The 25,204-nt window shown below is 55.0% G+C and overlaps 2 protein-coding genes across 11 annotated transcripts; one reads left to right on the forward strand and one right to left on the reverse strand.

Moving 5' to 3' along the window:
- The first annotated feature begins 1,540 nt into the window (after window positions 1–1,540).
- CIZ1 (CDKN1A interacting zinc finger protein 1) lies at window positions 1,541–20,195 on the forward strand. 10 transcript variants are annotated; one of them, XM_055399842.2, is made up of 17 exons: window positions 1,541–1,674; window positions 3,517–3,649; window positions 3,797–3,912; window positions 5,377–5,448; window positions 7,433–7,662; window positions 9,848–9,941; window positions 10,124–10,256; window positions 10,758–11,350; window positions 11,593–11,714; window positions 12,576–12,773; window positions 13,523–13,647; window positions 16,077–16,164; window positions 16,655–16,768; window positions 16,967–17,116; window positions 19,083–19,152; window positions 19,353–19,474; window positions 19,847–20,195. In XM_055399842.2, exons 2-17 carry the CDS (start codon window positions 3,522–3,524, stop codon window positions 20,060–20,062), a joined length of 2,571 nt encoding a protein of 856 aa, XP_055255817.2. In that variant the 5' UTR covers window positions 1,541–1,674; window positions 3,517–3,521; the 3' UTR covers window positions 20,063–20,195. The 10 variants fall into 10 exon arrangements, with proteins under 10 accessions (XP_055255817.2, XP_055255816.2, XP_055255814.2 ...); XM_055399841.2 differs by lacking the exon at window positions 1,541–1,674 and adding an exon at window positions 2,694–2,812; XM_055399839.2 differs by lacking the exon at window positions 1,541–1,674 and adding an exon at window positions 2,704–2,838.
- A 952-nt stretch (window positions 20,196–21,147) lies between these two features.
- Window positions 21,148–24,763, reverse strand: BBLN (bublin coiled coil protein). The gene is made up of 2 exons (XM_055399846.2): window positions 24,562–24,763; window positions 21,148–21,627 (listed from the first exon to the last, which is right to left on the reverse strand). The coding sequence occupies exons 1-2, from the start codon at window positions 24,638–24,640 to the stop codon at window positions 21,455–21,457; spliced, it is 252 nt and encodes an 83-aa protein (XP_055255821.1). The 5' UTR covers window positions 24,641–24,763; the 3' UTR covers window positions 21,148–21,454.
- Between the last annotated feature and the right edge of the window lie 441 nt (window positions 24,764–25,204).

Raw genomic sequence — 25,204 nt, forward strand, 5'->3', positions numbered from 1 at the left:
CACCATAATAATCACACTGTATGATATCATCGTGAGAAGAGACAGATTCCTGGAGCAAATAGGTCTGGACATGGCGCCACCTGAGTGTAAGTCTATCTCATGGTGAAGGTGCATCTCAACGTGGAGGCAAGAATGAGGCCTCCAGGTGATGCTACATCCGCAGACCTCATTTGGGAGGCAGAGATGAGACCTCTCTTCTCCCTGTGAACATACTTCATTGCGGGGCTTTGCTTTCAAGGGGTTGATTTAAAGAAATTAACACGAGGGACTTCCCTGGCAGTACAGTGGTTAAGAATCAGTACTTTCACTGGAGCGGGTCTGGGAACTTAGATCCCACATGCCTCGAGGTTCAGCAAAAAAAAAAAAAGCAATTAATATGAGTCTAGCCCCAAACAGTGTCCTCAGAGCATTCTCTGATCTCCAGGAAGGCAGCACAAGGTCACATACATTCCAAAAAATGTCCACATCCTCCTCATGAAAAAGTTATCCAAACGGATCATAGCAAATTATTTTTAAAAAGGAAAGTGAATCTCCGCCCCCATGAACCCACTACACACATTTATTCTTTCCAAAAACTGGGATCATAATGTGTATGTAGATTTGTAACCTGCTGAGTTCACTTCACATCATATCATGTTTAAATATCCTTTGAAGACATAATTTCTGAAGGCTGTGTGCTATTCCTTAAGAGGCAGACACCATCATTTATTTAGCTATTCTCCAAAATTGATTATTTCCCTGACCACTATTATAGATGTTTCTGTGCACCTGTTGGCTTTTAAAAAGACTTGTTTCTGATTATTTTCTTGGGCTAGATTCCTACACGCGGGGTTACCAGGTCAAGGGGCAGAACACGTTCAAGGGTCTTGATAGAGAATTTGCAGATTACTTTTCAGAAAGATGAACCAACACAAGAAGCCAGTGCTGGTGTCCCTATTTTCACCAACATGAGCATTAGTTTCAGGTTTGTATATATATATATATATATTTTTTTTTTTTTGAACTGTGATGTTGGAGAAGACTCTTAAGAGTCTGTTGGACAGCAAGGAGATCCAACCAGTCCATCCTAAAGGAAATCAGTCCTGAATATTCATTGGAGGGACTGATTCTGAAGCTGAAACTCCAATCCTTTGGCCACCTGATGCGAAGAACTGACTCATTTGAAAAGACCCTGATGCTGGGAAAGATTGAAGGCAGCAGGAGAAGGGGACGACACAGGATGAGATGGTTGGATGGCATCACCGACTCGATGGACATGAGTCTGAGTAAACTCTGGGAGTTGGTGATGGACAGGGAGGCCTGGCCATGCTGCAGTCCATGGGGTCGCAAAGAGTCAGACAGGACTGAGCAACTGAACTGAACCATATATATATTTTTATTTTGGCAATTTGCTAAGCTCTCCCTGTGCGAGATGCCAGTGCGAAACATTATGTAATATCATACAGACACACACACACCCCGAGAGGGGGCACTCATTTCACAGACGAAGAAACAGGCTTCGAGAGGACTCCCGCGTCTGCCAGGGTCGCGTAGCCGGGAGGCAGAGGAGCCCCAATTCAATCCCGGCGTGCGCCGAGATCTGCTTGGTTGGAAGCCCGGGGGATCTCGAGCCGTGTCCGAATCTGGGCGGATGTGATGCTGTCACACACTTCGCTGTCGCTTCCTGCCCTTCAGGTATAAAACCAGCCTCTGCTTCAAAGTCCGAAGCGCTGGGGCCGCCCTTCCGCCCTTAGGCGGGACATCCCCTTCAGTCCCACCCACGTCCAGCCCCGTTGGCGCCTAAATCCAGGCCGAGTTTAGGCACCTGTACTGCCGCCCCAGGCGCTGTAGTCGCGCGGGTCCCTAGCTTTAAGGCAGCGCAGGCTACGTGATCGCGATGCCTGGCTGCCCCTCGGGTCTCCGCTGGGCCGACCTCGGGCCTGCAGTCCCTTGCCCCACCGCGTGCGCCGCGCGGCACACAGTCGGCGCCGGATACAGAGCGAGCGGGTCGCCCAGGGCTGTTACACCGTGGTCGGCTTTGCGTTACGGAAAAGGGAAAAGGGGTCGCTCCCGAGTAAGCGCACACTGTGACCCAGTGTGGGGACCGAGGAGCGAGGCACCGGGACACCGGACAGAGGCTAAATTAAGGGTCCTTGGGAGCAGCACGATGAGCGCCGTTTTTTAAATCTTTGAACTCTGCCCTCCTCCCCGGCTCCGCGGCCAAACCCGAGAAAAAAACCAAACAACACTTTCAAACCGAGCCCCCACCCGCACCCCTCCCGGCCCCACCACCTCTTCTAGGGCAAATTCTCGTGCCGGGCGCCCCCTCGCTGGGTCTCGGTCCCCGAATGTACACGGACGGCTCCTCACCCCCTCCCAGCCCCACGCGGGGCCCCCGGGATCGCGGGACAGTGGGGTCCTCGGAGAAGTCGGTTGGGGATGGTCCTCCTCAAAGCCCCCCGCCAAGTCCCCGCCAGTCGACAGACCCCCTTCTGGGCGACAGACGGACCTGGGGCTCAGAGCCGTCCCTTCCTGATGCGGAGGATGCGGGGCGGAGGGTCTGCTCGGCGCCCGGCGCCCGCTCGCAGCCGGGAACCACTCCCGCCGCCGGCCGCGTTGCGGGGTGAGCGGTCTCCCCGCACCCGCCCTCCCCACCCCGCCCCGCCGTCCCCGCAGCGTGACCTGGACCTCCCGTCCTCCAGGGGGCGCTGCCCGGGCCCGGCCCGCAGACCGACCCTCCGAGCGGATAGGCCGGGGCGGAGCCGCGGGGAGACACTGGGACCCGCGGAGCCGCGAGCCGGAGCTGCCCGGCCCGGCCCGGCCCGCCCCGCCGGTGAGGGCTCCGAGACGGCGGAGCCGGTGAGGGGAGGTGGCGGTGAGGTTCCCGGGGCGGGGGCGAAGTGCGCGGGTCGGGCACGGCTCGGGGGCACGGCCGAGGACCCAGGGGCCACTCGGATGGAGACCGCGGGCTTCGTGGGCAGGTGGATGTGATGCTGGATCTGTCCGTGGAGGAAGAGGCAGGTGGAATGGGGTGGGGGGTGCGGTTGGGTTAGAGTGGAGGGAAGCCTTCCTCCTACTTTGTTCCGGGAAGACCGTCAAAGGTGGCGGCGGGGTGGGGGTGGGGGCGATGTTATTGACAGAAAGCGCGCACCCGGGACGGGGTGGGAGCGTAGAGGGGTGTGAGTGGCCCGGGGCTTGGCTTGTTCGGCACGTGATTGGCCTAAAGAAAGGCCGAAGGGTGCGGTGGTGGGTGTCAGGCGCCGCTGCTGGAGGGACCAGAGCGGAGAGTGGAGAGACGGAGGGCGGGATTGCGCTTTTGGAGGAGGAACTGTTGGGAAGATTTGGAGGCAGTTGGCGGGAGGGTGGTTAAACCTTGCGGCTGGTGGGATTGGGGGAGTATTGAAGGGACGGCACGCGTGGGGCGCTCTGGGCCTGACCGGGAGGGTAGCCGTGTAGTTCAGTCTGTAGCGCGCGAGGGCCGCGGGCTGGGGCTCGGCGACCGGGATCCATTCCACCTGACTCCCTCCCTTCTCGCAGCCACCATGTTCAACCAGCAGCAGCAGTTCCAGCAGCTCCAGCAGCAGCAGCTTCAACAGCAGCAGTTGCTGCAGCTCCAGCAGCTGCTTCAGCAGTCCCCACCGCAGGCCCCACTGCCCATGACCGTCAGCAGGTGAGCTCCCCACTGGAGAGCTGGGTGACTCTGGCCACAAGGGGACCATCTAGTAGAGAGGGGCAGAGAATGGAGGGGAGGGGCGTCAGAGAAGAGGGAGGGTCTGCCTCTCCCCATGACCCTCTGACCCCCGCTCTCAACACACAGGGGCCTCCCCCAGCAGCAGCCACAGCAGCAGCTCCTGACTCTCCAGGGGACCAGCCCCACCTCCCTCCTCAACGGCTCTGTGCTGCAGAGAGCTTTGCTTCTGCAGCAGTTACAAGGTATGGCTGAGGGTGCACTGAATCTCATCCAAGCCACACAGCAACTCTGAGAGGGAGCTACTGGCAATATCCCAGTTTACAGATGAGGACACTGAGGCTCTGGGAGGTGGAAGTCCCTAGGTTGCTCCGCTGAATACAGATCTGTCTGATCACAGAGGCGTGCCCTTGGCCGGGATGCTACCTCTGTGGGCGCTACTCAGCACATATTTTGCTGACATTGAGAGATTAGGTGATATGATGGATGGAAAGATCTATTTTGACCACCCTCCTTTGCATCCTGTTTGACAGATGAGGACACTGAGGTCCAGAGAAGGGAAGTCATTCGCCCTGGGTCACACAGCATCAGCCTGGGCCTCCTGACCCCTGGATCTCTGAGAGGGTGTCTCTAGCCCTCTGCATTAAGCCTGTGCCCTCACGCGGGTTTCTCCACGTGGAGAGCAGTCTTTCAACTTTTCTTTCCATGATACTGCTCCCAATACTTCAGCCACTGTGGGAGGTGGCAAGGGTCCAGAAACATGGAGCCAGCTCTTCTTCAGACCTAGCCCCTCCCACAGGGTAGCTGTGACATGCTGACTGGTCCTTCAGAGCTGAGCACTGTGCTGAGCCCCTTACAGATCCAGTTTCTTGACTCTGCTGACAACCCTAAGGGGAGACACTCTCATGGCCTCATTTTACAGATGAAGAAACTGAGGCCCAGGTGTTGCTTAGAGGTCTTACTACAGAACTTTGTTCTGAGACACCAGGCTATCCTGCCTCCCAGCAGGGTATGCAGCCAGGTCAGAAGATGTGATGTTGTCACTCTTCAGCCCTCCCGTGGCCACATGGGTGTGGATGATCCTGGGAGCCGGCTTATAAATTATAGAGGGATGGATAGAGAGATAAGACAACATACGGGAACCCACAATGTTTGCATATTTTTTTCCACTCTTTTCTTTCTCATTTTAAAAGTCACACTCTTCAAAGAAGAGCAAAAGAAATATTTTAAAAAGAGGACAAGAAAATCCAAATCATATGTAGACTCACTTCTAAAGAGAAAGAACACCCATTAAAGTGTTGGTATATTTCCTCTCATTTTTTTTTCTAGGCACAGACTTGGGGATTTATATATGACTGTGATTACTGATATACATGGAAAGCTGTATTTTGTTTGTTTTTCACTGAGCAGAATGGCATGTTCATTTACCATATGATTTGACAGTCTCGATAAAGATTATTTTTAACAGCTGTTTAATATTCCTCTGGAGGTGTGTGCCCTTATGACCCTAACCTTTCTCAGCTGTTTCCTTCTACTTCTTTTATTATTTTTTTTCTTTTCTTTCTCTTTTTTGCTGCTTTAAATAATGGGGTGAATATCATGTTTGAGAATATTTTCTTAGAATGAATTCCCAAAAATAGAATGACTGGGTCAGGGAGGATGGGTGTTTTATGGTTCTTGATCAGTATTGCCAAATTGCTTTCCCAAAGGACTGGACCAGTTTGCAATGCCACCAGCCACGTATGACAGTGCCGGTCTCACCATGCCCACGGCGACACTGGGTATTATACTCTTTTCTAATATATGTGTATATACACATCTAATTTGCTTGGCAAAAAAGCTACATCACTAATGCTTTAGTTTACATTTCTTGGAGTGCTTTCAGTGTACATTTCTTAGTGTGATTGAACATTTTACATGTGTCTGCTGAACGTTTGGAATTCATTTTGTGACTTGTCCATGTCCTTTGTCCATTCGTCTTTTAGAGTGTGCCATCTTTTCACTCACTGTTTAAGAGCTGGCTGGCGTTCTCTCTGCACATATGTGTATATGTGTTTAAGTTAATTTTCACAAACTGCTTAGTAAATACCAGGCACACTTGTATATTTCACTGAATCCTCATAAAACATTGTGAGTCAAGCACTATTACTATACCCATTTTACAGATGAGGGAACTGAGGCTAAGACAGGGAAACTTATTTGCTCAGGGTCACAGAACTTGTACTGTAGAGCCTGCATTTGAACAATTTCTCTCAGCACATCTGACCCATACATGCCTGTAACCCCTGTGTTTCCCATCCCAGCACTGGGGCAAGGATTTAAACTGTCTCCTTTGTTGGATCAGATGCTTCCCCAGTGCTGTGAGTCAGGTGAAGTGCCTGCCCTTAAGGCGTTCCCAGGGTGGTTAAGTGGTGGACAATGGGAAACGGACAAGGAAATTGTGCAGCTGGCCTAGAAACAGGGAAACTGGGTTTCTAGGGAGTGAGAGGGTGTCCGAGAAGCCCTCTCAGAGGAGAATCACCTAAAGGAAGGAATGAAGGATGACTGGTTATGCAGAGGCAGAACACTCCAAGCAGAAGGAAGAGCATGTGCAAAGGCCCAGAGGCAGGCAGACCCAGGCTTGTTTGAGGCAGGCCCACGCATGGGAGCACGTGGCTGGAGTATGGTGTGTGTGTGTGAGAGAGACCTGCAAGGGAGGGAGTCGACGGGGGCAGGGCTGGACCTTGCAGAGTGAGGAATGGGCTTCCTTCCTGAGCATCAGGAAGCTATGGAAGGGTTCAGCAGGGAGAGGGGCAAAGTCAAAATGTGGTTTTTAGAAGGATCACAGTACAAAGACTGTGGCTGAAATTCACGGGTGGGATGAAGTGGCTTTGGAAGGAAGAGGGGTGATAGGAGCGGAGATCTGAAGGGGAGTCAGGCTAGACTGAGAAGAAGGGTAAGAGTCAGGGTTAAGAGAAATGGTGTTGGCTCACATGGGGGAGGGTGAAGAGAGGGGGGTCAGGAGGACCCCCAGAATCCTACCTGGGAGCCAGCGAGTGGGCAGCAGTGCCGCTCCCAGAGACCCTGGATAAGCCACGCCTTCATCAGTAGAGAGAATAATAGTTACCCTGATGGTGGCTGGGTTCTGTGACTAAGGCTGCTTTTAGCAAGTGCCCGGTCACCAAAAGCCATTTCCTTTTAAAAAAAATATTTATTTATGTATTTGGCAGCACCAGGTCTTAGCTGTGGCCTGTGGGATATAGTTCCCTGACCAGGGATTGTACCCAGGCCCCCTGCATTGGGAACATGGAGTCTCAGCCCCTGGACTTCCAGGGAGGTCCCCAGGAGACTTGATGATGGGTAGCTGGTGTTGGCAGGAGAGTTACCTTGTTATTCCAGAGACCAGTCATCTTGCTGGTTCTCCCTTTGGGTCCTGTGCTGAATCTTTTATATACCTGAAAGTGTACCCTAAAGCATGCCTGAGGGTGAGCAGAGTTTCTGGGGGTGCCCAAGCCACTGACTAGGGAGGCATTTGAAGAGGGAAAAGAGCCCCTTCCCTCACAAGCTGGAGCAAAAACCAGCCTGAAAGCCCCCTCCCACCAGTGCTTCCGGTGGGACTGGGCCTTCGGCTCTCATCTCTTCCCTCTGGCTGCCCTTGGGTGGGAAGGGTCCCCTTTGAAGTTATCCGTGATGCCCCCATGATGCTTGGGGGCACTGACCCCTGACCCTAACCTTTACCTCTCAACCACAGTTGTAATCCTCCTTCTGCCCTCTTTTCACCCACAGGTAACCTCCGTGGCTACAACCTGGCAACCCCCAGTCTGACACCCCCCAGCCTCACATCTTCACAGATGGCCACCCCAAATCTCCAGCAATTCTTTCCTCAGGCCACTCGGCAGTCCCTGCTGGGCCCTCCTCCTGTCGGGGTGCCCATCAACCCCTCCCAGCTCAACCTTTCAGGGCGAACCCCCCAGAAACAGGCCCGGACTTCCTCCTCTATGGCCCCCAATCGCAAGGTGAGTGGTGTCTGGGTGCGGAGCAGGTGTGGATGGGAGAGGACATATCTGGGGACCCACCAGCAGCACGCCCACCAGTTCACACTGGCCTTGGGGCTGATCATAGCCCTCTCTGTGCCTCAGTTTCCTTTTCTAAAACTTTAAATATTTCTGAATCCCAAAGTGATTTTTGCTATATCCAAACACCACTCAAACTATTTATTCCCTTTTTATTTACCATTTCTATTCTTTACTAATACTGTTTGCTAACAATTCTCTCTTTTTGAAAAGACTGAGGTGTAATTGATATATAATACTATATTCATTGTAGGTATATTTTACCAGCTTTCTTTAAATCAGCACTGCCCAGTGGAAATTAAATGTGAGCCACACATGTAATTTAAAAATTTAATTAAAAAATTTCTGGTAATCACAGTAACAAAGCAAAAAGAAAGAGGCAAAATTAATTTTGCTCACATATTGTATTTAACCTGATACATTTAAAATGATCATTTCAACATGTAATCAATATAAAAAATGAACAAGTTATTTTATATTTTTGAGGTTTTTTTTTTTAATACTAATTCTTTAAAATTGATATATATTTCATGCTTATATCTCGACTGAGCTTGCCACAATTCCAGTGCTGGAAAGTCAGGCACATGCACCTACTGGCTACTGTCCAGTAGTATAGCTTTAAGTGAAGACTGCTTTTCTGTTACATTTATTTAAAAAAGAAACAATCACTATCTGAAATTTTTAAAAAAAGCAACACAGTAGCAGTAATGCTGAATTAATCCCCAAGCATAGAAGGGAAAGAAGAGTGATTGGGGTAAAACAGTGTTATAAACGCCTAAACGCTCCCTGCTGCCAGCTGAAGCTTCTGAGCCTGTAGTGAGCTCCCCCGGACTTGAGCAGGAAGAACCAGGGAGGTTTTCAGAGGAGATAACATGCTCCCTATGTCTGTCCTGTCCCCAGATGTCCAGACAGCTCCTCACACACACCACACTCCTGAGAGCACCCCAAGTGGGAGAGGGGGCAGCACCCACCTTTTCTGGCTCTATGCCGCCCACATCCAGAGGCGAGGCATTTCCCTCCAGAGAGGGGTCACAGCCTCTGACCTTGCAGTTGGGCCTGTCCTAACATGGTCCTGTCTAGTGTTTACCTCCTTGCCCCGTTTTACATATGGGAAGACTGAGGCTCACAGAGGAGGGTGGAGATGGTCCTGGGCCGCACAGCTATCCAGGCAGACCTAGAGTCCGGCCCTCCTGACTCTCAGACCAGTGCCTCTGTCATGCAGGGTGAGAGCTGGGTAGTTTCCAAAGGGCGTGGAGCCCTGATGTGGTGCATGTTTCCACTCACCACTGGTTCCTTGGGCTTAGTAGGAGGAAGGGAAGTGGCAGGTGGACCCCTGGGGCTCCCTGGGGTACCCTGGAGCCATCTGGAACTGTGTTCACTTAGCAGATGTCTGTTAAGGCCCAGCAGAGGACTCTCGGGCAGAGAAGGCTCTTCTCTGGCCCGGCTCTCCTGGAGATCCTGGGCTGGGGAGGAGGGTGGTAGTAATGATGAGACCTTAATATACATAATTCTCCAGCCAATGAATGATGGCCGTGGGAAATGCTGCAAAAAGGAAGTCCAAGGCCCCGGGGAACCTGTACTATGGGTTAGGAGGGCTTCCTGCAAGAAGCGCCTTTTAGGCTCTGGGAGAAGACCCAGGGCTTTGGGGAGCCAGAGAGGCCAGCGTGGACACAGAGAGGAGAGGGAACATGAGAGCTGAGGCTGGAGGGACAGGCCTGAGGTAGGGGCCAGATTGTAAGGGGTGTGGGGAGGGGAAGGGGTAAGGAAGGAATAGTCCAGGACTACGGGAAGTCATGGGAGGGTCAGCCTGAAAGAGACAAGAGACATGATCAGGTCTGCATTTGAGAAGGGTCCCTCTGGCTGCTTCGTGAAGAGGGTAAGGAATCAGGGGGCAGTATCATGGACCTGGAGAAAGTATTGCATCACCCAAACCTGCATTTACTTAACAGGCTGGCAGCTAGATGGAACCCCCGGATGTGATTTCCAGGGTGTTTAGGGTCTTCCCTTGGCAGCTCTGGGGCCAGGCTCCTTTATCCCCTGGAGCCTACATGTTGGAGCCGCTCTTGGGCAAGGGGGTATTTACTGGGGTGGGTGGCAGATGTCAGAAATGGTTTCTGAAAGGAAGTAGGATTCTTCTTCTCAGACGATGCCTGTGGAGGACAAGTCAGACCCCCCAGAGGGGTCTGAAGAAGCCGCAGAGCCCCGAACAGACACACCCGAAGGTGAGGGAGAGAGGGAAGTTGCTGGCCCTTCGGAGGGACATGGTTGGGGGGAGGTGGGTGTGGGGGGCAGCTATGGAGGCAGATCTGGGAGGCAGGGCTCTCATGGTGGGCGGGGGGAGTTGCGAGCCCAGGCCCCACCTCCCGGAACTGTGAGCTCATACGTGCTCCACCTGGCATGGCAGTCTCTCACCTGCCCTCCATCCCAGACCAAGAACCTCCCCAGTGCCCAGACGACATCACTAAGGAGAAACGCACTCCAGCACTTGAACCTGAGTCTTGTGAAGCCTCTGAGCCGCCAGCTAAAAAGTCAAAGAGGTAACTGAGGCTGAAAACCTGCCTCGTAACCAGGTGTTCTATACCCTCATTCCTGCAAAGGCAAAGGGTAGGGGTAGGTGGGGTGAGAGCCTTCAAGGGAACAAGGCAAGGACCTTGGTTTCTGGCTTGGGAGGTCAAACCTAATTTTGTGTCTTACCTGGGAAGGCCCTTGGCCAAATGGACTCTGGCTTCTTCACTGTGACTGGGCCACAGTGAGGTGAGGGGCCATTGTGGAGGGGTGAAAATGTGCACCTGGAACCTCAGAGCATGGCCAGAGGGTAGGCAGGCTTCCAGGGCCTTGAATATATACTAGTAAGCTGTGGGAGGTGGGAGCAAGTGGTCAGTTTGCTTAGAGGAAGCTGGGGTCTGGAGAGCCAAAGGGGCTTGCCTAGATCCCAGCTTGTACATGGTAGAGCCAGGACTGGAGCCAGGTCAGGGCCTTTCTTGGGAGCCCCTGGGGCCAGTTGGCAGACAGGAATGTGATCTTCTGACCCTTCCCAGCTCAGAGGAGCCCACAGAGAAGGGGCCCTCAGGGCAGCTGCAGGCAGAGGTCCAGCTGCAGACCCGGATGATGGCACCCAAGCAGACACAGACACCCGAGCTGCTGCCTGAGCCCCTGGAAGCCCAAGTGCAGCCACGATTTCAGCCCCGGGTCCTGCAGATCACAGCCCAGGTGCAGCCACAGACCCAGCCACAGACGCTCCCCGTAAATGCCCAGGTGCAGCCAAAGCTGCAGAAGCAGGCACAAACGCAGACTTCTCCAGAGCACTTAGCACCGCAGCAGGTGCAGCGGCAGCCACAGAAGGAGGCAGAGCCACGGAGACAGGTGCAGCCACAGCACCCCAGGCACGTGCAGCCACTGCTGCAGAAGCAGGCAGAGACGCAGACGTACCCACAGGTCCAGACAGAAGCACGGCCGAGGCTCCAGCCGCCGGAGCAGCCACCCAAGCAACCTCTGGTTCAGTTACCGGAACCGGCCCAGGGACGGCCTCAGACTCAGCCACAGGCGTCGGGGCCAGCGTCAGAGAAAGCCCCACTTCTGGTTCGCTCCACAGTGCTGGAAACATTGCCTGACTCAGTAGAAGCTAGAGCAGGTAAGTGAGCAGTGGCTCCCAGCTGGCCCAGTGATGGGACCCCCTCCTCCCCCAGCACTGTCCAGCCCTGACTGGGTGCCGCCTGGGACTGAGGGTTGGGCCTGGATCCAGGGCTCCAGTCCATGTGCACTGGAGGCTTCAAGGTCCTGGCTGTGGGTGGAGAAGGTGGCTCTCAGGCCTGCATCCCTCAGGGCCCAGGTGGGAAATGGACCGTGGGAAGTGGAGCACACCTGTCGTTTCAGGCCCAGAGGAGGCCCTGCCAGAGCCAGTGGGCACCCAGGTCAGCACGGAGGAGAGCCAGGAGGAGTTGACCGGCGGCCTGGATGTGGCAGAATGTGAAAAAAGAGCGAGAGAGATGCTGGGGGTGGGTAGAGACGCTGATGAGGACACACGGTGCGTCCAGTGGTGGGAGGGCCTCCTTCTGTCCCAGCCACACCCCCCTGCCCGGGACCCCCTCGTGTTTCCCCTCCTGTGCAATGTGACGGCAGCCCTCCTCCTGGGCTTGTGGGCAGACCAGATTGGGTTTGACAGTGTTCATCAGCTCTCATGTGGGCCTTTACGTGCCTTTGCTCTGACAATCTGGAGGCACTTTTGGTAATAAGGGTCCCTTCCAGCTTGCTCACCCCAAAACTAGAGCTCTCAAAGCCCCCACATGGGTTACAATGCTCCAGCGGAGAGAGCGTGGCGTGGAAGCCTGCGTCTAGGGCCTGGGGCCTAGTCCTGCCCTCTACTCTGTGTGCTGAGTGCTAAGTCGCTTCAGTCCTGTCCAACTCTTTGCAACCCTATGGACCATAGCCCACCAGGCTCCTCTGTCCATAGGATTCCCCAGACAAGAATGCTGGAGTGGGTAGCCATGCCCTCCTCCAGGGATCTTCTCGACGCAGGGACTGAACCTGCATCTCTTATGTCTCCTGCATTGGCAAGCGGGTTCTTTACTGCTAGCGCCACCTGGGGAACCTTATGGTTTAACTGTGGCCAGGCCCCGTTGCATCTTCGTTTCTCTATCTGTCACAGGAGGCAGGGGGAACTGAGGGGGACTTGAGTTTTTGAATACTGACTGCGGTGCTGCCTGGCTGAGCGAGCCTGGGTGATCACCTAATGGCTCAGAGCCTCAGTTTTCCCGCCTGTAAACTGGGCTGTCAGGAGGGCTCCCAGAAGTTTAGCACAGGGCTGACCCACCATAAGTGCCCAGCTGGTGGTAGCTCTGCTCATGCTCCCCGTGCAGGTGTGGGGGGCTGGGGGCTCCCTGAAGGTCACCATCCTGCAGAGCAGTGACAGCCGGGCCTTTAGCACCGTACCCCTCACACCCGGCCCCCGGGCCGGCGACTCTACCTCTGCCACCCCTGCAGCGGCCAGCACACCCTCTAAGCAGGCCCTTCAGTTCTTCTGCTACATCTGCAAGGCCGGCTGCAGTAGCCAGCAGGTACCCTCCGGTGGGTGGGTGGGAGATCTCGTGGGCGGGTGGAGGGTTTGGGGTCTGTACGTGACACCCAGCCTGCCTTTTCCAGGGCTGCCTCTGTGTCCACTTGGGCCCCCAAGCCCCACCTCCAGCAGCTGTACCTTTGCTCACAAAACATCTCTGGACTAGCCAAGGGGGCAGGATTTCAGAGTTGGGTGGACCTGGTGCAAATCAGCCCTGACTGGCTATGTGGGTTTTGGAAGGTGAATTCCACCTTCCAAACTCAGGCATTGGTGCCTCAGTTTCTGCATGTGTCAGAAGAAACATTTAGAACCCACCTCTAGAAAAAGAAAAACTACCTCCCAGAGGGGTTCTGGGGATTCAGCAACTTGACATTGAAGTCATGAGTCCCCAGTCTGGCCCAGAGAGAGTACAGCCTTAATAACAGCAGCACACTGGTATGATTGCTGTCACTATTGTTAGCGCCGCCCCTCTGTGCCTGGCCCGAGCGGAGCCATGGGGACCTGGAATTTGATCAGACTGAGCCTCACCTCGGAGGTGCTCATGGTCTCCAGCGGGAACAGAGGCTCTGGCTGGTGTGTGCTCACTCTGGGCCTCAGTTTACCATCCTTCTCTGGCCCATACCAGGTTGTAAGAGAAAGGTCCTCCTGGTGGCAGTGGGGTGGCCAGGAAGCCCAGGTTGGAGGCCTCCTCTAGCCCCATTGTTCAGGGGCTCACTCCTCACGCCCCTTCCTCGCTCCCGCCTGCTGCAGGAGTTCCAAGAGCACATGTCGGGAGCCCAGCACCAGCAGCGGCTTGGCGAGATCCAGCACATGAGCCAAGCCTACCTTCTGTCCCTGCTGCCTGTGCCCCGGGACGTCCTGGAGAGAGAGGATGAGTGAGTGGGGGGTCTCGGAGGCTCTGGACGGTATGGGGGAGGTGGTCTCACAAGCCAGCCCAGGCTGAGGGGACCCCTGATCTACCATCCACAAGGTCTTAAGGGATTAAGATTGCGCTCTCCCAAATACTTCTTCACTAACTGTGCGGCCTTGGCCCTCAGTTTTCCTTATCTGTAAGATGGCCTGGCGAGGGGTGTAAGGCAGGAACTCATGAACTAGACAGCCTCTCTGTTTTTAAAGAAAATTTTATTTATTTATTTTTGGCTGTGCTAGGTCTTTGTGGCTGTGTGCAGGCTTTCTCTAATTGCAGCAAGTGGGGCTATTCTCCAGCTGTGGAGTATGGGCTTCTCACTGTGGTAGCTTCTCAAACTGCAGAACACAGATTCCCTAGAGCATGCCAGCTTCAGGAGTTGTGGCTCGTGGGCTTGGTTGCCCCATGGCATGTGGGATCTTAGTTCCTGGATCAGAGATTGAACCTGTTAACCCCTGGGCCAGCAGGGAAGCCCCTAGACAGTCTCTTAAGGCTCCATCCAGGGAGGAACAGTTTGACCCACTATGTGGGATGGAATTGGGTTGTGGCACAGACCCCCCACTCCCCTGGCATGATGGTCAGGCAGGACCTGCTCATCTCATGGCCTGAAATTAGAACTTACCTGGGTTTCCTCCTTTCTTAGTCATGGGGGCTTGCTCCATTAGAAATGTCAGCCCTCCAGAGTCTGGGACTGGCTCTTTGGATGCTCAGTGGGCAACCACTGAGGCCTACAGGAGCTGGGAGGCGTCAGCGGCGAGAGAAACAGGATGACATTGGTTCAGTCCACCCTAGGGGACATGGGCTCTGTCTCACCAAACAGCTGCCACTCAGCTCCAGATTTCCTGGTTTCTCAGAAGCATCTGGAAACCTATTTGTATGTGAATCTCCCAATTTCATAATGTTAACAGCTAGTTCAGAATTAAAACCAGAACAGCAGACTTCCCTGGTGGTCCAATGGATAAGATTTCACCTCCCAATGCAGAGGGTTTGGGTTCAATTCCTGGTTGGGGAACTAAGATCCCATGTGCCTTGTGGCCATAAAACCAAAACATAAAACGGAAGAAGTATTGTAACAAATTTAACAAAGACTTTAGAAATGATCCACATCCAAAAAAAAAAAAAAAGGTCTTAAAAAAATAAGAAACAAGTCCTGTGGAGGCCAAATCAGATCCTTTCCCTGGTGGGATAGGTCCTGAGTCAGTGGCCAGGGACTCCGCCATGAGGATTTACAGAGAGTCACAGCTTGCAGCTCCCTGGGTGGGGTGAGGGGACAGGAAGGGCCCTTGGGTGGCCTCTACTTGCATTCCCTGAGTGACGGGGAGCTCTCTCCAAAGGCTGTGTCTCTGTTAGCTGCTTCTCAGTTCAAGAGGAACTTCCCTGTGACTTTGTAGGATGTTCTCCACCCTTAAGCCTCCCCTGGCTTGCTGACCTAGGAGTTACACTTGGGCCAAATTAGCATAAAGCCAGGAGAAAGGTGACTCACAGAGATGTTCCTTGCAGAGTTCATGCAGTGGTGAAAAAATTTACTTGGAAATGATCTAAAATATCCCAAACTAGGGACTTAGATCAGTTCTTCCACTTGGTGGAGGAACTAATAATATATAGGACAACAGCAGGGAATTGCTGACACTGTGGAAACATATGCATGATGCAATGTCAGGACCAAACAGGATCCAAAATTGCATTTGCAGAATGAGTTTGATTGTATAAAAATAGATCTTGTGACAGAATGCAGGGCTGTAGCCCAAGCTGTAAACAAGCTTCAGGTAGAGAAGATTCGCTACACTGTGTCCTGACACTGCTGGATCCTGACTCGGCCAGCCCAGAATGCGGCAGTCCTTCCTTTGGTCTGTCTGTCCTTCCCTCACAGTCAGAAGCTCTGTACCGATCCCCTGCCAGACCCCAGGGATGCTTCGGTGAGGTCCTGGTCCCCCAGAGCTCACAGTCCAGTGAGGGCAGAGAGGGAATCAGATCCTCCCAGTCCATTGTGGACAGTGCTATGGCAGTGGCACTTTGGGGGTCCCAGAGCGGGGCCTGGCTTACCGAGCATGGAGATAGGTCTTGGAATTGGGGAAGGGCTCAGACAGCTCTGGGAAGACAGGGCATCCAAACTGAAGGATAAAGAGGAGTTCTCAAGGCCAGATATTTTCAGCTCTGTTACCTGTCCTGGTGGCCTCCTGGTGTCCCCAGTGCTTCTAAATCCCATCCCTCCCCTCAAGTTTTCTCTCTTATTCTTAAGCATTCTTCTAGATGAACCTTAGAATCCATTTGTTAAGTTTCCAAAAAAAAAAAAACAATTCTGTTGGACTTGCATTCCATTTGTGGAGCATCCGGAAGAGCAGCTCTCTTTCCAACAAGAATGCGGTGTCACACTGTACTTGTTTTGATTGTCACCAGAGTGCCTCCACCCCGGCGCTGGTGCAACACCTGCCAGCTCCACTACATGGGGGACCTGATCCAGCACCGCAGGACGCAGGACCACAAGGTACCAGGGCCCCCCCATCGCTGGCTGCAAAGGTGCCCCACGTGTGGTCTCCAAGCCCAGGGCTGGGGAGGCGGGAGCCCAGGTTGGAAGCGGAAAGTAAACGTCAGTCTTTGTCCCTGCATGGCTGTAGCTCGTGATGAGTCAGTCACGTTTCCTCTCTGGGCTTCGGTTTCTCCATCTGTCCAGTGTGGGCGAGGCACCATCTCACCCTGCATTCAGCCTCGGGGCTCGTGGGGTCCTCTGGTGCCTGCCGTCTGTGTCTTCTGAGTGTCCTGTCTGTTTTCCGCCATCCCATCTTGTGTTTGCCTGTGTTCTGTGGAGCACAGTCAGCTGATTGCAGAGTGGCCTAACTCTAACCCTAACCCTGAGACTGGAGGGGGCACACCTGAGGCCTGCAGGTGGGAGGTGGCATCTCGCTGGGCCCTGCCCAGCTGCACTTGGGGATGCTGCCCGCCCCCACGGCCCACTGGGCCTACCTTCCATTCCTCAGCTCGCCAAACAATCCCTGCGACCTTTCTGCACCATTTGCAACCGCTACTTCAAGACCCCCCGCAAGTTTGTGGAGCACGTGAAGTCCCAGGGCCATAAGGACAAAGCCAAGGAGGTAACCCCAGCTCCCTCAGAGGACAGGGGCCCAGAGCGGTACAGAGCCTTGGGCAAGGCCACACAGCAAGTTGAGGTGTCTTCCAGTCCAAATTCATATTAAGCCCGGAGGGACTGGAGCTCTCTGGGGTGTGAGGTGGTTGGGGTGTCGCACTGTGGCTGCCCAGAGCTAACCTGAGCCCTTACCCACCCCGGAAAGCTGAAGACTCTGGAGAAGGATATAGCCGGCCAAGACGAGGACCACTTCATCACGGTGGACGCTGTGGGCTGCTTTGAGGGCGATGAAGAAGAGGAGGAGGATGAGGAGGAGGAAGAAGAGATCGAGGTTGAGGAGGAATTCTGCAAGCAGGTGCTTGGGGAGAGGGGGCGTGGAAAGGAGGCTGGAGCCTGGACTCCTGGACCAGGAGAGACCTCCCCCCACCTCCCAGGGGCCAGGAGACACTGTGCTGGCATTTGCAAGCACAAAGACATGCCACAATCTAGTAGTATTAGGAACTGCCTTCAATATGACAATGTGTAGATATTCATCACGACGACGGTAGGGCGGCAGATGAAATACGCAAGGTCTTGAAAGCCTACCTGAAATTTTTCCTGTGTTGCGGAAGAGGAGGGCATCCTAGGCCAAGAGAATAGCATTGCAGAGACATGGAGAGGGGAGCTACGTGGTCCATACGGGGAAGTCGGTGAAAGGTGATGACGGTGGCGAGAGCAGTCAACTTTTTTTTTTAAGTACTTATTCTCAAGTTCTTTACAGAGAAAGCTTGCCAGATTTCCCAATTTTATAAATAATTTTGTTTATTTATTTTTGCCTGTTGTGGGTCTGCATTGCCGCATGGGCTTTCTCTAGTTGTGGCGAGCGGGGTCTACTCTCTAGTTGGGCGCACGGGCATCTCATTGCAGTGGCTTCTCTTGTTGCAGAGCACCAGGGCTTCAGTAGTTGTGGCACACGGGCTTAGTGGTTCCTCAGCACGTGGGATCTTCCTGGACCGGGGATCAAACCCTTGTCTCCTGCATTGGCAGGCAGATTCTTTATCACGGAGCCACTAGGAAGCTCTCAACATTTTTTTTTTTTTTCCATGCCACATGGCTTGTGGGATCTCAGTTCCCTGACTAGGGATTGAACCTGAGCCATGTCAGTGAATGCCTGGAATTCCAACCACTAGGGGACCAGGGAACTCCCGCAGTCAACATTTGTTGAGCACTTACTGTATGCTGGGCATGTCACCAGGCACTTTCCTGGCAGAGTCTCACCCATCTGAATGTGAGAAAGCGAGACTCCACAGCCTGTGCTTAGGACACATCAGCTCTGCTGCCTCCCGAGTGAGGAGCTGGAGGAGCTTTTCAGTTTAACAGGTGCTCCCGGAGCACCTGTTGTGGGCCAGGCCCTGGTCCTGGACACCAGGAATAGCGGGTACCAAGGCCTGGCCCCGTCCTCATAGAGCTTGCCACTCACAGTCCAGGGCACTGAGGGGGCAGTCAAAGAGGGCATGCACAGAGCGGCTGTGGATGGAGGCTTGCATGTGTGGCCTCCAGCCCTAAACAAATTGGGGGTGATGCTAGCTTTGCTGCTCAGAAATCAGTAGTGGCATGACCCTGGGCAAGCCCGTTGGTTTCTCTGAGCCTCTGTTTTCTCTGCTTAGAAGTAATAGTCCCAACTCAAACTGTAAGGAAGGGCCACAGCCTTGGGGGTGGTCATCATTTCTAGAGGCCGCATTTGTTTGCCTGGTAAATGGTGGAGGGCGCTGCTAGGCATGACCTTGTTTGGAAGGGGCTCATGTTGAGCAGGTGATCACTTGAAACCTCCCCCGCCCCCGGCCCCAAGACTGTGGTCTCTGCAGCCTCTGGGAGCTGGCGGGGCTCATGGTAAAGGCTAAACAGGGCTTGGGGTTCACCAGGGTTCACTACCCTACTCCTCCATCAACCAGCTGGGTGACCCTGGGCAAGCGAGTTAATGAGCCTGGGCCTTAGTTTCCTCATTTGTGAAATGGGTGAAACATAGAAAGTTGTTACGAGGGAGGAGTCAGTGAAATGCCACGTGTGATGTGTTGGGCATGGATTATGGCCACTGTGGGAACAGGAGGGCTTCCCAGAGGAGGGGGCGGATTGAGCTGCACCTGGAAAGTATAGATTGGGAAGGGCACTCTGGGGGACAGGACCAGCATGGGCAAAAGCATAGAGGATGCCACCCACATCCTCATCCTGGCCATCAAGGGGCTGGCATTGAAGAGCATGGGTGGGTTCCAGGCCCCGCCTGTGTTTAGGAGGAGACTAAGGGAAGCCAGAACCAACCGGGGCCCACACTGGTGTGTTTCCAGATGAGATCCAGAGACATATCCATAGAGGAGTGGAAAGGCTCGGGGACCTACAGCCCCAACACCGCATACGGTAAGACCCCAGCCCTGACCCCACCTGCAGGAGCGGCGACCCTTGGGTCCCAGTCACAGCACCCTGGCCAGGCAGCCTGTCCCCTCGTCCTGGTCTCTTTCCACACCTGGAGGGTATTAGGGGAGGATAGGCCCCTAGGTGGGGGGGCAGGCACCGGGCTGGCATGGGGATGTGAGCGCTTAGACCCTGCTGTCCTTTAGGGGTGGACTTCCTGGTACCCGTGATGGGCTATGTCTGCCGCATCTGCCACAAGTTCTACCATAGCAACTCGGGGGCGCAGCTCTCCCACTGCAAGTCCTTGGCCCACTTTGAGAACCTGCAGGTGAGTCTGGCCTCCCACCCTGCTCCGCCCTGCCCCGGGGGGTCAGACTCCATCCGACCTGATGGGAACAGCCGGTGGCCACCTCCCTCCTATGCTTGGCCTCAGCCCCTGGGCACAGCCCCTGAGAAGCTCTATCCACAAAGGGAATCTGAACCAGGTTGGGGCCAAGGTCTTTTTGCAGTTGTTTTGGAGCGGGTGGTGCTGAGGACCGGAGGATTAGCATTAGAGGTCCGGCCCAGAGAGGCTGAGCACATCACACAGGGTCACACAGTATGTCCAACACTGTCTCAGCGGGGCCAGGGAAGCAGCCTGTGGCCAGGAGCATACTGGTGGGGAGGAAGCCTGGACCTCACCTGCACTCTCTGTGTCCAGAAATACAAGAAGGTCAAGAAACCCAGCCCCACCACCAGGCCCGTGAGCCGCCGGTGTGCCATCAACGCCCGGAATGCCCTGACCGCTCTGTTCACCTCTGGCGGCCGTGCACCCAGCCAGCCCAGCACCCAGGACACAGCCAAAACCCCCAGCAAGTTGACGCCCACACCCCCTCAGCCCCCACTGCCCCGGCGCTCCAGACGCCTCAGAACCTGACGGAGGAAGCACCCCATGCCCGCCCCATCTCAGTCCCAATCGGCTATGCTTTTTAGGAGTCTATGTGGAGACTTTGATATAGTTGGTATTTTTACTGAAAGTCCAATAAAGGAAGGTAGTTTGGCCTGTATAATCTCCACCAGCACTTCTGTCTGCATGGAGAGAGGAAGGGGGGCCCAGCTGGCTCTCAGCTGGCGCCCAGCCTCTGTGGGAGGCACAACCGGAAAGCTGAAGACAGGGTCCCTCACCAGGGACTCGGGTTATGAGGTGTTTCACCGCCTGAGCCTCAGTTTCCCTGTTAAGCATGTACCCAAGCTTGGAAAGTACTACCTTCAAGTAAGATCTCATTTAATCGTCACAGTGTCCCCAGGAGGGAAGTCTTGTTATACCCAATTTACAGATGAAGAAACTGAGGCCTAGCAAGGTCCAGTGCCTGCAGAAGGTCATACATCTGGTGACAGGCCAGGATTTGACCCCAAGCCTGAGCTTTGGGCCCCCATCCTGGCCTCTCTCCAGCTGGACCTTAACCAAAGTTGCTGCGGGAGTAGGGGGTCCTCACTGCTCAGGCCCTCTGGCTCCAAGTTCATGTTCATTAGCGGAGGTCCCACCCTTCTTGTCAGGAGACCTTATGATGAGTCATGAGTGAGTGGAGCCCTGGCTGAGCAAGCTCTTTAGTTCTACTTCCCCATCTGGAAGGACCCTTAGAGACAGACAACCAGACCAGCCCTGTGACTGACCAGATGGGGAGACTGAGGATCAAGAGCCAGAGGGCAGAACCCAAGGCTGAACAGCATGTCGTGGTGTTGGTTGTCTTGGTGACAGGCCCTAGAGCCCAGGGAAGCTGAGCACATCACCCAGGGTCACACAGCATGGCCGATGCTGTCTCAGCTGGCCTGGGGGAGCAGCCTCTGGCCAGGAGCATATCCAGTGGGGAGGAAGCCCTCACCTCACCTGCACCTCTGTACCCAGAAATACAAGAAGGCCAAGAACCCCAGCCCCATGTGATCAATGCCTCCACTGCCCTGTTCACCTCTGGCGGCCACTGGGGTCCTCATCCCGGGATACAGAAGAGAGAGGAGGCGCAGTGGTGCTGGAGACCCGTTTAATGTGGACACTCAAGGCCTGGGCAGAGTGGGGAGCGTCCAGGAGTTGGGCAGGCAGGCATGGTGGGTGAGCCACTGGCCCACACCTGGCTCCAGGAGGGGATGCTGGGAGGTGGGGGCTGGCCTAGGCCCACCAAGGGAAGTACCAGAAAGGTGGCCTAGGCAGGCAGAACCCCCAGGAGATCTGTCGGCCAGCCCTTGAGAAGGTATCTAAGCCAGGTGGTGAGTGTTCAGGCCAGAGCCTGGCCCAGCAAGGCAGGGTTGGGGCCTGGCTGGGGGCTCCCAGAGCCTAGGGGCTGGCATCAGTGGGGGTCTCCCCAAGCTGCTGCTGGAACTCAAGGCGCGTCTGCCGGTTGGATTCAAGCAGTTCCTGGAGGCGGGCATGGAGGTGGTCATTCTTCTCCTCCAGGTGGTCCAGACAGGAGTTGATCTGGTCCAACATGGAGTTGATGGCAGCGTATTCTGGAAGGAGGGGGAAGGACAGTCAAGGTCCCATATCTCCTCAGGGCTCACAGGCACCTCCCCTCTACCACCGTGTGCCAGCCTTTCTCTAAAAGGGCTTCCGGCAAGTCCCTACTTCTTGATTCTCACTGTCACCATCTGGAAAATGGGTGTAGGTTGAAAGAAGAAAGGCATTAGAGAAATAGTGTGCCATCTTTTTCTAGGGTTAGGGTGGTCATAGGGAGGTCAGGCAGACAGTGTCCAGCCTGGGAAGTCCTGCCAGGTGCCGAGTCTCTCTACTTCCTGCATCAACTGCCTAGAGGCCAGAGCCCATGCACCTGAGTTGGGCAATCCAGGCCTCTGTCCCCAGGCAGACCCTACTCTCTAGCCCTGCCTGGCTCCCCTGCCCTCAGAATAAGGCTCCTGGCAGACTCCCAGGCCCTGCTCCCTTCTCTCACCCCACCTCCCCTGCCTTCTCCTTTCTCTCTCACCTGCCTTTGCCCACCTCAGGCCCCTTGAACCTGCTGTGGCCTCTGCCTGGAGTGTGCTGTCCTCTGTCTTCCTTCCCTCCTCTTCTCCTGGAGGAGCCCCACCCATCCTTCAGGTGTCAGCGGGAATGTCGCCCCAGCCTGGGTCAGGCCTCTATTCTGACCCCCATGCTCTCACAGCTCCATGGCCTCCAGTCGACCTCCAGCTCGACTGCTGTGATTGTGTGCCGGTCTGTCTCTCCCACCAGACTGTAGTGAGTGCTCTGTGAGAGGGGTCTTGTGTGCACTGCTGTTGCCCCAGTGCCCTCACTGTCACACAGTGAGCATTTGTTGAATGAATGGAGCCTGACTTTCCAGTCTTCTGCCTTTTCTCAACTGACCCTGCCACCCTGAATGCCATTCAAGGACCAGCTCCAAGTGCCTCTTCTTCCAAGAAGCCTTCCCTGGTCTCCATCAGAAACCATCACTCTCTCCTCCACTGACACTTCTGACCTGCCTCTCTCAGCAACACAGTGTCTCTTAGGAGCCAAGGTCTGGGCCTGCGCCCACTGCGGGACCCAGTTCTGAGCCGGCCCATGACTCAGATACACTCAGCTGCCAGCTTGGGACAAAGGGGAAGTGGCTGGCGGTGTGTGGGAATGTCCAGCATCAGAAAAGAGTGTCTGGGATAAGGGTTCAAAAGTGTCTGTCTTCTAGGGGAAGGGTACCCTTTGCTCAGAGTTGTCCTAACTCACAGAGGACAGAGTCCTGGAAACCCTCTGTTGGATCTTAGAGTTCAACTCCCTTGTGGTACAAATGGGGAAACTGAGGTCCAAGAAGGAAGAGACCTGCCTAGGGTCCTGCAGCTGGTTGGTAGTGCTAGGGGAGCAGGGGCAGTTGGGTTTCAGTCCCAGTTCCGCTCCATCCCAGCAAGTTACTGCACTTTTCTGGGGAAAAGGGGACAAAGTGGGTTATTGTGAGACGTCAAATACATATATCAAGAACTCAGGGTCTAGCCACAGCAAGCAATTAGTAGATGGTCACTATTAGCAACATTTCATATTCTGGTTAAGAGACTCAAGTGGGAAGGAGGCTGGGGAGGCGGGTGTCTCCACTTCTGGGGCTGGGCTTTGAGGCAAGTGTCAAGGGCACCTCTCAGTTCCAAGTCTTTGTCTTCCGTTGAGGACACCCTCCTCCTCCATGTCCTGCTGCTGCTGCTGCTGCTAAGTCGCTTCAGTCGTGTCCGACTCTGTGCGACTCTATAGACGGCAGCCCACCAGGCTCCCCCGTCCCTGGGATTCTCCAGGCAAGAACACTGGAGTGGGTCGCCATTTCCTTCTTCAGTGCATGAAAGTGAAAAGGGAATAAGTCCTGTCAATCTGCCAACTTCCACTCAACGTGACTCCTGGGAGGTCCTTCCGGATGCCCCCATCACAGCTCCCAGCCCCTCACCTGGCTGCTCCGCATGAGCAGTGGCCAGGGGGAACTGGGCAGCCCACCACTTACCCCATTCACTCTACCTCTACATTAAAAATGTAGATCTTGAGTGAGGAAGTGTTCTAAAACTATTGTGGTCTCGATGGATGGGTGCACAACTCTGAATATACTAAAACCCATTGAATTGTACAATTTAAATGAGTTAATTGTATAGTGTGTGAATTATCGCTCAATAAAGCTGTTACCCAAAACAAAGCCAAAAACAGAGTCTACACTTACCCTGCATTTACTAAGTGCTGACCTCTAAGTTAATACACTAATCTTTATTACACTAAAGGGACTAACTATTTACAGAACACTTGCATGCTTGGAGCCTACTAATCATTCGTTTTCTCATTTAATCCTGATACATCTCAATGTGGGGGGACACTAAACCATTATTATTTTACAGATGGGGAAACTGAGTCTCCAGAAGGTGAGAAGGGAGCTGATGGTTCTCTCTCCTTACCCAGCCTCCTACCTCCACCCCCACCCCTTCCCCCACGCAGTGCTGTGCAGGCAACAGGATGCTGGGTAAGCAAGTCACATTCGCCAGGGCTCCAGACCACTGCCAGCAAAGGTGGCTGGGGATGCTGACTCAGCAGGGCGGCACGCCCACCCAGAGAGCCTCTCGTGCTAACCCAGGAGGGTCCACGCCCAGCCCCGCCCCCTTAGGAGTCCCCATCTCCACAGCGGCTGAAAGAGGTGGCTGAAGCAGGTCCTAATCCACCACCCCCCTCCAAAAGCGAGCGATCCCTGAAGCGGCCTCAGTGTCCTCATCTGTAAAACAGGCTCGGCTGACCACAGTTCTCCAGGGCTGCAGTTTCCAGGGGCCAGCTCGCAGGTGCTCGCCCCGAATTTCAGGAAAGCGCCTGCAGCTCCGGACCCTCCCGGGGGCGGGGGATGGGAGGGCTCTGCAGTTTCTTCCCGGCCGCGATTCCCCCTCCCAGGAGGACACCCCCGAGAAAGCAAACGTCACTTCAGCAGCTCCCCCTACCCCATCCCGAGTCACCTGCTTCCCCGAAGCCGTCTTCCTCGCCTTCCGCGCCCGCCTCCACCGGCGTGCCCAGGTCCCCGTTGGGGCCCGACATTGCGGGCTCGGGCGCCGCAACGGCCGCGCGACGATGGAACGCGGCGACAGTCTCGCCGACAGCCGGAGCGGGGCGGAAGGCGGAGGCGGTGAATGGAACTCCGAGCCGGAAGGGTGGAACGCCGCGGCGGAACGCGCCGGGGCGGCCGGGACCCGCCCCCAAGGCGGAGCCCGGAGGCTGGAGCTCCGCCTCCACTGTGCCCTGCCTCCAGAACCCCGCCCCCGGCCGACCGCAAGGCTCCGCCCCACAGAGCCCCGCCCACACCCTGCGTCACAGTCGAGCTCCGCCCACTTTGGCCGGTTTCCCCACGCCCGCCCCTCTCCTGGCGGCCAAGTTGGACCATCCAGGGCGACCCCCAGGAGAAACTTAGGCGGTGGAGGCTCGGCTTTCACCTCGGGCGAGCGACCTGGCACGAGGGCAGGGCAGCTGGGACCCCTACTCTTCCCTAGCTGGCCGGCGCCTCCCCGTGGCCGAAATCTGAGACGCGTTTCTAAGGCCCCAATGTACAGAGCCTACAATTTTTGCAGTAGTCATGTGTGGATGTGAGAGTTGGCCATAAAGAAG

The sequence above is a fragment of the Moschus berezovskii genome, chromosome 11 (genome assembly GCF_049115385.1).
Source record: "Moschus berezovskii isolate FMDL1 chromosome 11, NW_MosBer_1.0, whole genome shotgun sequence".
Taxonomy (NCBI): Eukaryota; Metazoa; Chordata; class Mammalia; order Artiodactyla; family Moschidae; genus Moschus; species Moschus berezovskii.